The sequence below is a fragment of the Dermacentor variabilis genome, chromosome 6 (assembly GCF_050947875.1).
Source record: "Dermacentor variabilis isolate Ectoservices chromosome 6, ASM5094787v1, whole genome shotgun sequence".
Taxonomy (NCBI): domain Eukaryota; kingdom Metazoa; phylum Arthropoda; class Arachnida; order Ixodida; family Ixodidae; genus Dermacentor; species Dermacentor variabilis.
Window position 1 is genome coordinate 162,116,321 of NC_134573.1, and position 13,032 is coordinate 162,129,352.

Genomic DNA, 13,032 nt, shown 5'->3' on the forward strand with positions numbered 1-13,032 from the left:
AGAGAGCTTTAGTTTAGGGGACGCAAGCGCCTTGCGTACGCAAGAACTAGGGGCGACGGTACTGCGCATGCGCAGACCCAGACGTAGAGGTCTGCGCATGCACAGTACCGTCGCCCCTAGTTCTTGCGTACGCAAGCCGCTTGTGTCCCCTAAACTAAAACTCTCTATTATTAAAATAGTGGACAGGGTGTACGCAGCCAACACAAAGCAGCTTTTGACTGCAAGAAAGTTGGAGCATTCTGCTGTTGACGTCGTCGTCGTTGTTGTTGGTTTTCTGCCGTCATCGCCATCATACCGAGTGCGCGGGCCGCGTGACCACCGGGATCGTGCCACAGCAGCACGAGCTTAAGAATTATGTTCAGCTGTGATTGGCGTCGCTGTGCCTAGTCTCTCGCAATTTCGCAAGATATTCTCCTTCTCCGAGCCATACCGTCGCAGAGTGGAACAGTTCTTGGTTTTGGGAGCGTCGCTACGCGTGCATACGCAAGGTAAGCTGTTGGAACTGGCGGTTAGGCTTTGTGTCCTTTACTGAAACTTTGGCTTCATCGGCTTCCGGCTACGTATAGGAAAAGAAGTAAACAAACTGGCACTACAGGCTTCCACCAGAGATTCCTTATCGGATTGCGCAGCGTGATATCATGAGATGAAACTAGGACAGGGCACCCACTATCCATGGCTGTGCCTCGATAAAGGCATTGAAAAAGCAATCACTGCTCTGAAATTGCAAGAGAAAAGAAAGGGGGAGGGGTCATTTTTTTGTGCGTCCACAAAATTATGGCCTCCACAAGTGCTGATCAGGAAGGTTTATTCACTTTCGGGCGTGTGTACTCATATATATATATATATATATATATATATATATATATATATATATATATATATATATATATATATATATATATATATATATATATATATATATATATATATAATATATATATATCGCCTCGTAGTTAAAAACAGAATTGGTACCAGAGGTACCCGAAGTCGGACACACAGGCGGCAGCGGCAGATAACACTCATCGAGTGGCGAAAGCTCATTTCGTTTCTTAGTACAGCGGGGCATTTTGTCCTCCGGTTAAACGAGAAGAGGCATTTTCATTTGATCTTCGTCTTTCGAGGTCACGGTAACGAATTTCGGATTAGTCTGCAGCGCTACACGCCTGAACCTGTCGGTGATCTAACAGCTTCCCAGAATGGAGGCGGGCAGTGGCATGGCGAGCCGGGTCAACACCCCGGAGGAGTCCGAGGAAACGCCTCTCGAGGAGAACCTGTCGGCCATCATCGGGCGCACGGGCTTTTTCCATCGCGCACTGTTCTCGTACGAGATGGTCGCCATGGTGTGCCTCGCGCTGCACAACATCGTGCACAGCGCAAGTGCCTCTGACGCGGACCACTGGTGCCGGCTGCCCGACCCGCCCGCGAACACGACGCTCGAGGAGTGGAGGGACGCGAACATCCCCAGGCACGTCGCAACCGCGGTGGCACTCTGGACATTTGTCGAATTCCATCGTATTGTCGAACGCACCGTCTTGTCAGTTCCGATTGGCTCGCAGAACCGCAGTGTCTCTGCAGCCTCTCTGATTGGTTCGAAACGCCGCCATTGCAGGGTTTGACAAAATGTGGAGGAATATCTGACATTGTTGTCCAGAATGGAAACCTGGGGCTTTAGTGATGAAAGAAACTGCGCTGGTAAACTGCGGCACCATTGCGTCCTGTAGGAAAACCAGCCCTGAAACTTCGCGGGAAGAACAGCAGCGCCGTAACACAGCCAAGCGGACGGAGGTAACAGCTTTCAGTAGGACGTATTGCGATTTCGCGTAAGAAAATTCAGCGCTCACTTTGAGGCACATATGTCCAGCGTTTGAAGTGAGGGCGCCGGCGTGCTGGAACCGATGAGGCCTTAAAATAAAATTTTAACTGCAGAACCTTTTTGGCTAGAACTTATAGGAATGAGCGCGTTCCTTGAAAGGAGCATGACCATAGACAGAGCTTGGCTGAATGCGCCGGGCGTTCGCACGGTTTGATATAGGCGGGCGCGCCCATTATCATTTAAAATAATTGATAACGCTGAAATGAAACAAACCGATGTTGAATATTCAGTCTCCCTGCCCACAAGGTGAGTTCATCAGCGAACTTCGGCAAGCAGGACTGCCGTTCAAAACGACGCAACTTTTATGCAATGCACATTTGCAACATGTTTGAATATGAAAACTGGTGAAGCAACGCCGGGAAATTGAAAACAAATGAAGGCAGGCTCAGAACGGAAACCAGATTGTCAGATGTGTTCGTTTGTAGATCACGCCAATCATTTTGTAAATTTGAAAGGTATGCCTCTTGAGTAGGAATTCATAGCGATCTTAAATATAGGTTGCGTTGGAAAGTCTTTAGGGATTCTGTAGGGATACCAGTTGTATACAACGTAACTTGAGCGAAGCTTCTAATATATGCGAATGCCACATAGCTAAACAGAACCAAGGCAATGTTTGCCGTCGCTTGGAGATGCTCAGGTTATTTTTTTGCCTTCCACCTAATTACTTTATCAAATCTCAATTAATTAATAAACTTCTCAACTATTATATTTAGATGAAAATTGTAGAGGAACGTGAAAAATTTCTGATCCAGATATGTATTGCTCAATACTTGGTATTCCAAGTATTGTGCAATACATGGAATACCAATGTCCAAGTATTGTGCCTCGAGCGGCCAGTGGCGCGGCAATTTTTATTGTATTCGGGGTTTTTTTTTTGTGAAATGCTGTGCGTGTAAAGAAACGGGTTTCTTTTTCTGACGCTTTTTCGCTTCATTTTAGGGATGAGAACGGTACGATGAGCCGCTGCCTCGTGTACTCGGTACCTGTCGGCGAACGCCCGGCCGAAAATGTGACGCGCGTAGCCGTTCCATGCTCAGCCAGGGTGTTCAATGTCTCCGCCAACGTAAAACTGTCCATTATAAAGCAGGTGAGATATTTCGGCGTCCCTTGAGACAGCATAAAGTAAGCTATAAGTGCGATCGAACGTGTCATACGGGTGCCCTTTCACTTTGCTGGAGCTTTAGGAGAAACAGTCTGAAAAGTTACACGACGTATGGAAATGATCTTGGATTGTAGCGCGAAGTGAACACGGACACAGAAAGGAGCAGACAGGACGAGCCCGCGTCCGAGCGATCTTCCTGTCTGCTCCTTTCTGTGTCCGTGTTTACTTCGCGCTACAATCCAAGATCATGTTACCGTACCAACTCGCCCAACTTTACATCCTTTTGCATTACCTGTAGAAATGTAATTTTGCAAATTCATGCACTATTTATCGAACGCAGGTATTCTTTTCTGAACCTATAACCACGCAAGACTGGATTGTACCGTATGGTATACATGTATATCAGAATAAAAAAAGAATCTCATTGATTGTCAAATAGGAATGCTTTATTAATCAGGAGTGTGAGCGACAGTAGACCGTTTTCATAATTGGAATGATTGCCATACCGCGAGGCAGTTTGCCAACATAAGGGCGGCACACTCTTTTTTTTTTTTCTGCAACCCGCAATTCCGTACGTGCGAGCGCGCTTTGCTCGTCTGATGACACGGAAAATGCAGGCGTGGCTGTCGTGATGAAACCATGCACTAGAGACACGAGCGTTTCAGCGGATCGTTACCTGTGGCGGCCGTTGTTGCTCCAAGAATGATCACGTTATGTGCTATGCGTCGTGGCCGCGTAGTGCACACTTAAAAGAAAGTGCAGCTTACGTCATCGCTTGCATAATTAGGGAAAACACACTGCGTCGAAACGTTATCACAAGACGGACTGCATTAGGAATGGTTGCCTTCGGCAATCCGACGAGTACAACCATGCTTCCTTTGTGACTGGATGCTTTCAATAGGAATATGCAGTTCACTTGGCAAAGGTGTACTCGGCGTGGAGGCCCATTAACAAAAGACAGGACGTTGCACTTTCTTTGTGCGCGTGCCCCTTCATTGACCTGTCTTCGTTCAACGCTTCTTTAGACTTTAACAGGCATCAAGAAATCTTTCAAGAATCAGTGGCCCTTCTCTTTGCGGCGCAGTGGGATCTTACCTGCGAGCGCAAGTGGATGGCCTCTGCGTGCGAGACTGTCTACACAGTAGGCTCCATCATAGGACTCCTGTTATCCGGTCTTTCTGCAGACAGGTAAGAAATGCGGATGGCGTTAGTGAGTGTGCCTTTGTAGCTAGTAGCTCCTGACGGCATGCGTCCATCATTTTTTTTAAAATTAATTAGCGGAATCTTTGTCAAGGAGCATCTTCCGAATAAACTTGAATAGGTTATTTGTGGACGCGGGACATAAACCAGTATGCGTTGCTAACAAAAAGAGCTGAGGTACAGAAATTAAAGTACGGTGCTTCTACTGAATCATGCAGAAGTGGCTTCCGACCCCTTGTTTGCTTTCGCGGCACGGCAGCGACCGAGCGTGGCCAAAGCAACTTCGTGGATGGCGAGGAGGAGGAAAAGTTAATTTATCTGACACACGTGTACGGTGTTCGCTTTGAACCCGCCGTGGTTGCTCAGTGGCTATGGTGTTGGGCTGCTGAGCACGAGGTCGCGGGATCGAATCCCGGCCCCGGCGGCCGCATTTTGATAGAGTCGGAAACACCCGTGTACCTAAATTTAGGTGTACGTTAAAGAACCCCAGGTGGTTATAATTTCCGCAGTCCCCCACTACAGCGTGTCTCATAATCAGAAAGTGGTTTTGGCACGTAAAACCCCATAATTTATTTTTTTTGTTCTCTTTGAGGAGCGTCTTGATATTTCGCTGACTGCGGTTGAGGGCAATTTTTTTTGGCTCAGTTCACGTATTATTTTTCTCCTACTGAGCGCGAGGACGCCTGTTAGCTTCGCGACCGCTGTAGATGCGTTTCGATGGTGAGATGCAAAAGTGCACACGCTCGTGTAATTGCTAATTAGATTTAAGTGCACGTTCTAGAGCCTCAGAAGTTCAAACTTAATATGAGCTCTCCACTACGGCTTGCTTCGAAGCACCTGTGCTGTGTTGAGACGATAAACCCACTTATTTAATTAATCGATTAATTGCTCGGTTGATTGGTTTGACTTCCTCGACTACCTGGTTTCCTCCCCAAAGTGTCAGTTCGGTCGTTGCAGTCATGTAGTGGAATGTTTCCGAGTTAATATTTCTTGCTGCACTTTATTGTTTAACGCGCTCCGCGCGTCTGCCTTGAAGCTATGATTTCGTCACCAGCATAAGAATGTCATACAGCCCGACAGCCTGTACAACCTCTACGCGCTACAGCGGCGCGTTATACAGCTGCATCCTGGAGATGAAAGAGTTTTAGAATAGGGGCCCCAATATTTTGGGGCCCCAAAGAGCTTTGCGGGTGTTAGCGTTGGGGCACGCAGGAGTGAAGGAGCTTTAGAATAGGGCTTTGCGTTTGCGGATAGCGTCTTGCGCTGACAGCGCCACTACGTCGTCAAAGGAAAGCTATTAGAAATAATAAAATAAAATATACCAGTTTATGATAGGAATAGTAATTTTGAATTGTGTGTATTCGCGTGTAATTACAATTTAGATGTTATTCTGTAAGCAGAAAACAATTAGTTGCGCTTAGTTTTGAGCAAACCAACTTTCACCAGCCAAGCTTAGTCGTGTTAGGTCTATGAGCCATAATATCCACAACCGAATTCGGAATCAGCGGCGCCTAATGAATCAATCTTCATAACACACGCTACTTGAGAGAAACCGATAACCGCGGTCACTTCTCCTATAGCTTGCGAACTTCACGCGTCACCCCGGATGGAACCCAGTTTGGTGCTAGGTTAAAGCCGTCCCTTCGATGGGTGCCGCCATGTTTGTTGACGCAAAGCTTTTGGGGCCGCTATTTGGGCTTCGGCTAAATCGGTGAAATAGCGTTCCCAACGCAAAACCTAAAACGCGTGTCGCGCATGCGCAGTGGCTTCGACGCTATTTCTTTGGGGCCCCAAAACGTTTGGGGCCCCTATTATAAACCCTCTATACATAGTATGCACGTGACGTCACATCCGCTGCTGTCGTCTGCTTCCGCTACATTCCGCCATCTTGGGGAACCTTATTAACAGGCGCACGCATAGGCCTATGGGTTTCCCAACATGGTGCCGCCGTAAACCGGAAGTCGCGGAGTATCCTTGAATGACCTACGTGCATGCTATGTATTGTGTGGCGTGTCTCTAGTCGACGTGAGAAGAGCGCTTCACATTCTGCAGGATCGGCCGGAAGCCAACGATCTGCTTTTCGGCCGTGGTACTCGAGGTGGTCGGCATCTCGCTGAGCAGCGTAGGCAGCGTGTTCCTCTTCACGTGCCACCGTTTCTTGGTGGCGGCCGCCGTCCACGCGCTCGTCTACACACAGTACATCATGCGTGAGTTGTATACTGCAACGCATACGTTCTAAACGACACTACGCCCTCATCTTTGAATTTTCGCAAGGGGGTCTATATTCGTTACAGCTAATTTCACAGGTGTAGATAACGGCTGAATTAACCTGCGTATTTTTGTTCTTATAGGCAATCTGTCTCTCTTCATGTTCTGGTTTTTGATAAGAACTGTCATCTCCCAAGTCGTGTGCTGGTCCCTTCAGGTTCCTCAAAGCAACGAAGAAGCAGAATCAATGCCTACAAGCCGCGTTAGATTTAAGAAAACCATATGCGGATAACTATAAGGCTCAAATTGTGAGTTTTTGTAATGCATGCATGTACGAAGACATCAGGATGACGTGATATTCCTCGTAAGCGTTAAAGAGGAGCGCCCATAACAGTATACCGTACATAAAGGCGTATGGCGGCGCCTCCGGTACACTGGATTAACCTAGCAATATACGAGTCCAAACATCAAGGCGTGTCTACGCTTCTTAAACAAACATGCGCTAGACAGCACGACACCGCCACGCGGCTTCAGCTATTGCAGGCGAAGGCGCATTCGAGTGTAGTCTTTTTTTTTTTTTTGACATTGCGTATAGCTCGCACATACATCAAAGCTTGGCCAATTGGATGTTTCTTCTCTTTCAAACAACTACATTTGCAGTGGTCGAGGTGGTGGCGACACAGTGGCGGGCCATGTACATGACCTTCGTCACCTACGGCTACCTCATTGGCTTCGTCATCAAAGTCTTCACGCTCGGCGACGATATAGACTGGCGGAACCAACAGCTCATCGTCATGTTGCCCACGACGACCCTGCTCTGCGGATTCTTGTGAGCGCAAGCTTCTCGCAATAGAAACAATAGACAGTTTTCACCGAGAGTCGCTTGCGGTCCTCTCCGCTCGCGTTTGACGCGCTCGGTATATCTACAGAGCATACATAGCATATAGAGCTGCGTTGATGTCGCATTTTTCTTTATAGGCGCGCCCCCTAGAGACGCAAGCAAGGCGCTGTCAGCGGAACAAAATGACCCCACTTTGCGACTGCATTTTTCGTGTTCCTTTGACGTTAGGGCACCACCGCGACAGTTTGCGACAACCTGTAAAAAACCCCACTCGCAGCTTGCTGCCAGAGTCGCCTCGGTGGTCGCTCACAAACCTGCGCGTGGAGGAGGCTGTGCATGCGGTCGCCTACATTCTCCGCTGCAACAGGGCAACGCCCGACGCCATCAAAGCTGTCATCAAGAAGCTCAGGCTAGAGCCACTGCAGACGCTGCACCGTAGGATGTCGGCCAATGAGGAGGCCTCGCAGTACCTAAGCCGCCGCAGGACACAGGTACAAATATATTCGCCCGTTAAGGGGATTGAGAGTTTGTCATGCACGCTATTTTTAATATCGCTGAAAGATGCAAACATTGAGCAAACGCGCACTGTTTGGTTGCCGTTATTGAAACGCCGCAACGCCTATGTTATGCAACGAGATGGCTTTGTAGTAGAAAACATCGCTACTGAAGAGCCTGTAGAGCTTTCTCTCTCTCTGTCTCTTTTTATTCATGACATTGACAGCAATTAACGATCTTGGATGGATTTCCTACGCTGCGCGGTGACTTCAAGAGCCATATTCTACCAGGCCACTACAGCCTAGCTGCTTCGAGACAGAGGGTGCTACGGGCAGGCGAATAGCGCCGACAGTGATGTGTCAAGAGGCAGTATTATTATTTTTATATTGAACTTCAATCTCTTGAATTCGTAAGAGTGATAAAACGCTAATATCGCGTACGTACAATTCAGACGACAGTTTTAATGTCAGGGAGTACACCTGGACCCTGTATGTTTGCGAACGTCCTTGTGTGAATGCATACAGGTTCACCAGCACCAGTGAGCGCTTCTGTAGCAAAATCAAAAAAAAAATTAAAGAAACGGCCAGCTAATTACATTTCATCATGACTGCCTTCTTATTACGAGCGTGTGACTACAATTTACCGATTATAAACGGGACATCATCCGTCTTGCGAGTTAGTACCGTATTCCTTCAGTGGCTAAATATGTATACGCTAACACTCCCCGTAAGGAGCCTGGTGGTGGTCTCGTGCTGACGATGCCCTCTCGGTGAGCGCATATTTCCCCCCTCATCTTTTAAGAGATTCAATACATACAAGCATTTGTCTCGCAAACCAGATTTATTTCAAGGGAATTTTCCACGTCTCAATTATTTCTCTCGTCGTATTCGAGTGCTGATTGCCGTGTTATAGTTTGTTAACGAAGCTTCCCCTCAAGTCTAAATATTGTAAGGCAGTTTGTCGTGTGCGTATCATGGCCACGCATGCTTATATCGCCTTTCCGTTTCTCTACCACGGTTGCGCTTTAAAACCACGGCGCTGCAAGTTTGCTTTCCTTTCCTTCCCTCTTCTCCGCCCTTAAACTGGCTCTCTTAACTACTACACGCAGAGGCAAGAAACAGCGCGCGCTTTAGATCCTATAGATGAGATGAATATTTACAATTATTATTAGGGTTATAATTATATTCGAGTGCTGATTGCCGTATTATAGTTTGTTAACGAAGCTTCCCCTCAAGTCTAAATATTGTAAGGCAGTTTGTCGTGTGCGTATCATGGCCACGCATGCTTATATCGCCTTTCCGTTTCTCTACGGTTGCGCTTTAAAACCACGGCGCTGCAAGTTTGCTTTCCTTTCCTTCCCTCTTCTCCGCCCTTAAACTGGCTCTCTTAACTACTACACGCAGAGACAAAGAAACAGCACGCGCATGCGATCGCATAGATGAGATGAATACATATATATAGAAAAGCATCAGTCATAGCTCTCGAAGTATAATATAATATAATATAGAATAGCTCTCGAAGATAGCTATTCCGGCGGCTAGCTTCCCACGCTATGCGTGCCGTCCTCGCACCTGTTAAAGCTTTTCCTAGACGCTAGAGCTATACTATTCCTGCGCAACCTTGAGCGATCGGAAAGCGCGTTTTCCACGCCTGGCCGGCGGAGAGGGGAGGCTTCGTTCCGGCCGCGAAGCTCTCCACATCCCCGTAAGGAGCCTGGTGGTGGTCTCGTGCTGACGATGCCCTCTCGGTGAGCGCATATTTTCCCCCTCATCTTTTAAGAGATTCAATACATACAAGCATTTGTCTCGCAAACCAGATTTATTTCAAGGGAATGTTGCACGTCTCAATTATTTCTCTCGTCGTATTCGAGTGCTGATTGCCGTGTTATAGTTTGTTAACGAAGCTTCCCCTCAAGTCTAAATATTGTAAGGCAGTTTGTCGTGTGCGTATCATGGCCACGCATGCTTATATCGCCTTTCCGTTTCTCTACCACGGTTGCGCCTTAAAACCACGGCGCTGCAAGTTTGCTTTCTTTGCCTTCCGTCTTATCCGCCCTTAAACTGGCTCTCTTAACTACTACACGCAGAGGCAAGAAACAGCGCGCGCTTTAGATCCTATAGATGAGATGAATATCTACAATTATTATTAGGGTTATAATTATATTCGAGTGCTGATTGCCGTGTTATAGTTTGTTAACGAAGCTTCCCCTCAAGTCTAAATATTTTAAGGCAGTTTTCGTAGTCTCTAAAGCCGCTCAAGTTCACGCTGCTCCTCTGGCGGCCATTTTTCCAAGAAATTATGCCTTCCAACCACTCAAAAATCGACTGTCGCGGACAACACCAGCCCATCTCCACATAAGTATGAGGCTCGGAGCAGGAGCTATGGCGCTTGAAAGTAACCGCTGGCTTGACGAACCAACTGACTGAGCTACCTTTCCGGGCAACATTGAAGGATCAGGAGTTCAAATCACAAGTTATATTCCTTTTTTTTCCCTTTTTTTCTTTTTCTTAATGTCTTTTCCTTCATTTTATCACTGTACGGAAACCCTCCTAAAAGAAAAAATTATATATCCTCAATTATGTGTGGCCACACATGTGCAGGTCATAAATACCATGTTCTCTAGCCGAGTGCCATCCATGCGGTATAACCGAGCTCAGATTGGCCCACCTTGACTGATCAAATTAGGCACCACTGTAGGTTAAATGAGGCGTACAACTCCTGCGGGACCCGCCGTGGTTGCTCAGTGGTCATGGTGTTAGACTGCTGAGCACGAGGTCGCGGGATCGGACCCCGGCCACGGCGGCCGCATTTCGATGGGGGCGAAATGCGAAAACACCCGTGTACTTAGAATTTTGTGCACGTTAAAGAACCCCAGGTGGTCGAAATTTTCGGAGTCCTCCACTAAGGCGTGCATAATCAGAAAGTGGTTTTGTCACGCGAAACCCCATTCTCCAATTTTTAATTTAACTCCTGCGGGGACGGTAGAGTATCCGTCTCCAGTGCAAAAGGACCGTGATTCAAATCCCGGTGCAGCGCAATTCTCCACCGGAAAATACAAAAAAAAACATGTGTTGAGAAAATTGCACAAACAGGCCTGGAGTGCGGCCTGATCCCGGTGACCAGAACCGGTAACGCACTCTCTCACCAGAGCAGGATTGGCCACCCTGGTGCAGTACTGGGCCACAACCTCCTATATGAATACAACAATCAAACCCCGGCCCTCAGTCCCCAGCAGCCGCGAAGCAACTGACCACGGCGGCGGTCAGATCTGTGACGCTGCAGAGGGTGCTAAGAATACCTGGCTCCGGACAGGCCGCCATTGGAATCTGAACCTGGCAACGTTTAACGTTAGAACGCTATCTAGCGAGGCGAGTCTAGCAGTGTTATTGGAGGAATTAGAGGGTAGTAAATGGGATATAATAGGGCTCAGTGAGGTTAGGAGGACAAAAGAAGCATATACAGTGCTAAAAAGCGGGCATGTACTGTGTTACCGGGGCTTAGCAGAGAGACGAGAACTAGGAGTCGGATTCCTGATTAATAAGGAAATAGCTGGTAACATACAGGAATTCTATAGCATTAACGAGAGGGTGGCAGGTCTTGTTGTGAAGCTTAATAAGAGGTACAAATTGAAGGTGGTACAAGTCTATGCCCCTACATGCAGTCATGATGACCAGGAAGTCGAAAGCTTTTATGAAGACGTGGAATCGGCGATGGGTAAAGTCAAAACAAAATACACTATACTGATGGGCGACTTCAATGCCAGGGTAGGCAAGAAGCAGGCTGGAGACAAGTCAGTGGGGGAATATGGCATAGGCTCTAGGGATAGCAGAGGAGAATTATTAGTAGAGTTTGCAGAACAGAATAATATGCAGATAATGAACACCTTTTTCCGCAAGCGGGTTAGTCGAAAGTGGACGTGGAGGAGCCCGAATGGTGAGACTAGAAATGAAATCGACTTCATACTCTGCGCGAACCCTGGCATCATACAAGATGTAGACGTGCTCGGCAAGGTACGCTGCAGTGACCATAGAATGGTAAGAACTCGAATTAGCCTAGACTTGAGGAGGGAACGGAAGAAACTGGTACACAAGAAGCCAATCAATGAGTTAGCGGTAAGAGGGAAACTAGAGGAATTCCGGATCAAGCTACAGAACAGGTACTCGGCTTTAACTCAGGAAGAGGACCTTAGTGTTGCAGCAATGCACGACAATCTCATGGGCATCATTAAGGAGTGCGCAATAGAAGTCCGTGGTAACGCCGTTATACAGGAAACCAGTAAGCTATCGCAGGAGACGAAAGATCTGATCAAGAAACGCCAATGTATGAAAGCCTCTAACCCTACAGCTAGAATAGAACTGGCAGAACTTTCTAAGTTAATCAACAAGCGTAAGACAGCGGACATCAGAAACTATAATATGGATAGAATTGAACAGGCTCTCAGGAACGGAGGAAGCCTAAAAACAGTGAAGAAGAAACTAGGAATAGGCAAGAATCAGACGTGTGCGTTAAGAGACAAAGCCGGCAATATCGTTACCAATATGGATGAGATAGTTCAAGTGGCTGAGGAGTTTATATAGAGATTTATACAGTACCAGTGGTACCCACGACGATAGTGGAAGAGAGAATAGCCTAGAGGAATTCGAAATCCCACAGGTAACGCCAGAAGAAGTAAAGAAAGCCTTAGGAGCTATGCAAAGGGGAAAGACAGCTGGGGAGGATCAGGTAACAGCAGATTTGTTGAAGGATGGTGGTCAGATTGTTCTAGAGAAACTGGCCACCCTGTATACGCAATGCCTCATAACCTCGAGCGTACCGGAATCTTGGAAGAACGCTAACATAATCCTAATCCATAAGAAAGGGGACGCCAAAGACTTGAAAAATTATAGACCGATCAGCTTACTGTCCGTTGCCTACAAAGTATTTACTAAGGTAATCGCAAATAGAATCAGGAACACCTTAGACTTCTGTCAACCAAAGGACCAGGCAGGATTCCGTAAAGGCTACTCAACAATAGACCATATTCACACTGTCAATCAAGTGATAGAGAAATGTGCAGAATATAACCAATCCTTATATATAGCTTTCATTGATTACGAGAAAGCGTTTGATTCAGTCGAAACCTCAGCAGTCATGGAGGCATTACGGAATCAGGGTGTAGATGAGCCATATGTAAAAATACTGGAAGATATCTATAGCGGCTCCACAGCCACCGTAGTCCTCCACAAAGAAAGTAACAAAATCCCTATAAAGAAAGGCGTCAGACAGGGAGATACGATATCTCCAATGCTATTCACAGCATGTTTACAGGAGGTA

General features: G+C 47.1%; 1 protein-coding gene across 9 annotated transcripts in view; it reads left to right on the top strand.

Moving 5' to 3' along the window:
- The window catches only part of LOC142585628 (solute carrier family 22 member 6-B-like), a 42,246-nt gene that overhangs the window by 7,542 nt on the left and 21,672 nt on the right, over positions 1-13,032 (top strand). For 5 of the 9 annotated variants that reach the window (XR_012829111.1, XM_075696539.1, XM_075696546.1 and 2 more), the window contains exons 2-6: positions 2,813-2,960; positions 4,060-4,163; positions 6,228-6,382; positions 7,044-7,212; positions 7,502-7,715. Coding sequence is in view for 8 of the 9 variants with exons in the window: in XM_075696539.1 (XP_075552654.1) it covers positions 2,813-2,960; positions 4,060-4,163; positions 6,228-6,382; positions 7,044-7,212; positions 7,502-7,715 (790 nt within the window). In the remaining variant the exon portion in view is untranslated. Of the gene's footprint in view, positions 1-2,812; positions 2,961-3,799; positions 4,164-6,227; positions 6,383-7,043; positions 7,213-7,501; positions 7,716-13,032 lie in introns of those variants that run through there. The other 4 variants (XM_075696544.1, XM_075696542.1, XM_075696545.1 and 1 more) reach the window with 2 other exon arrangements.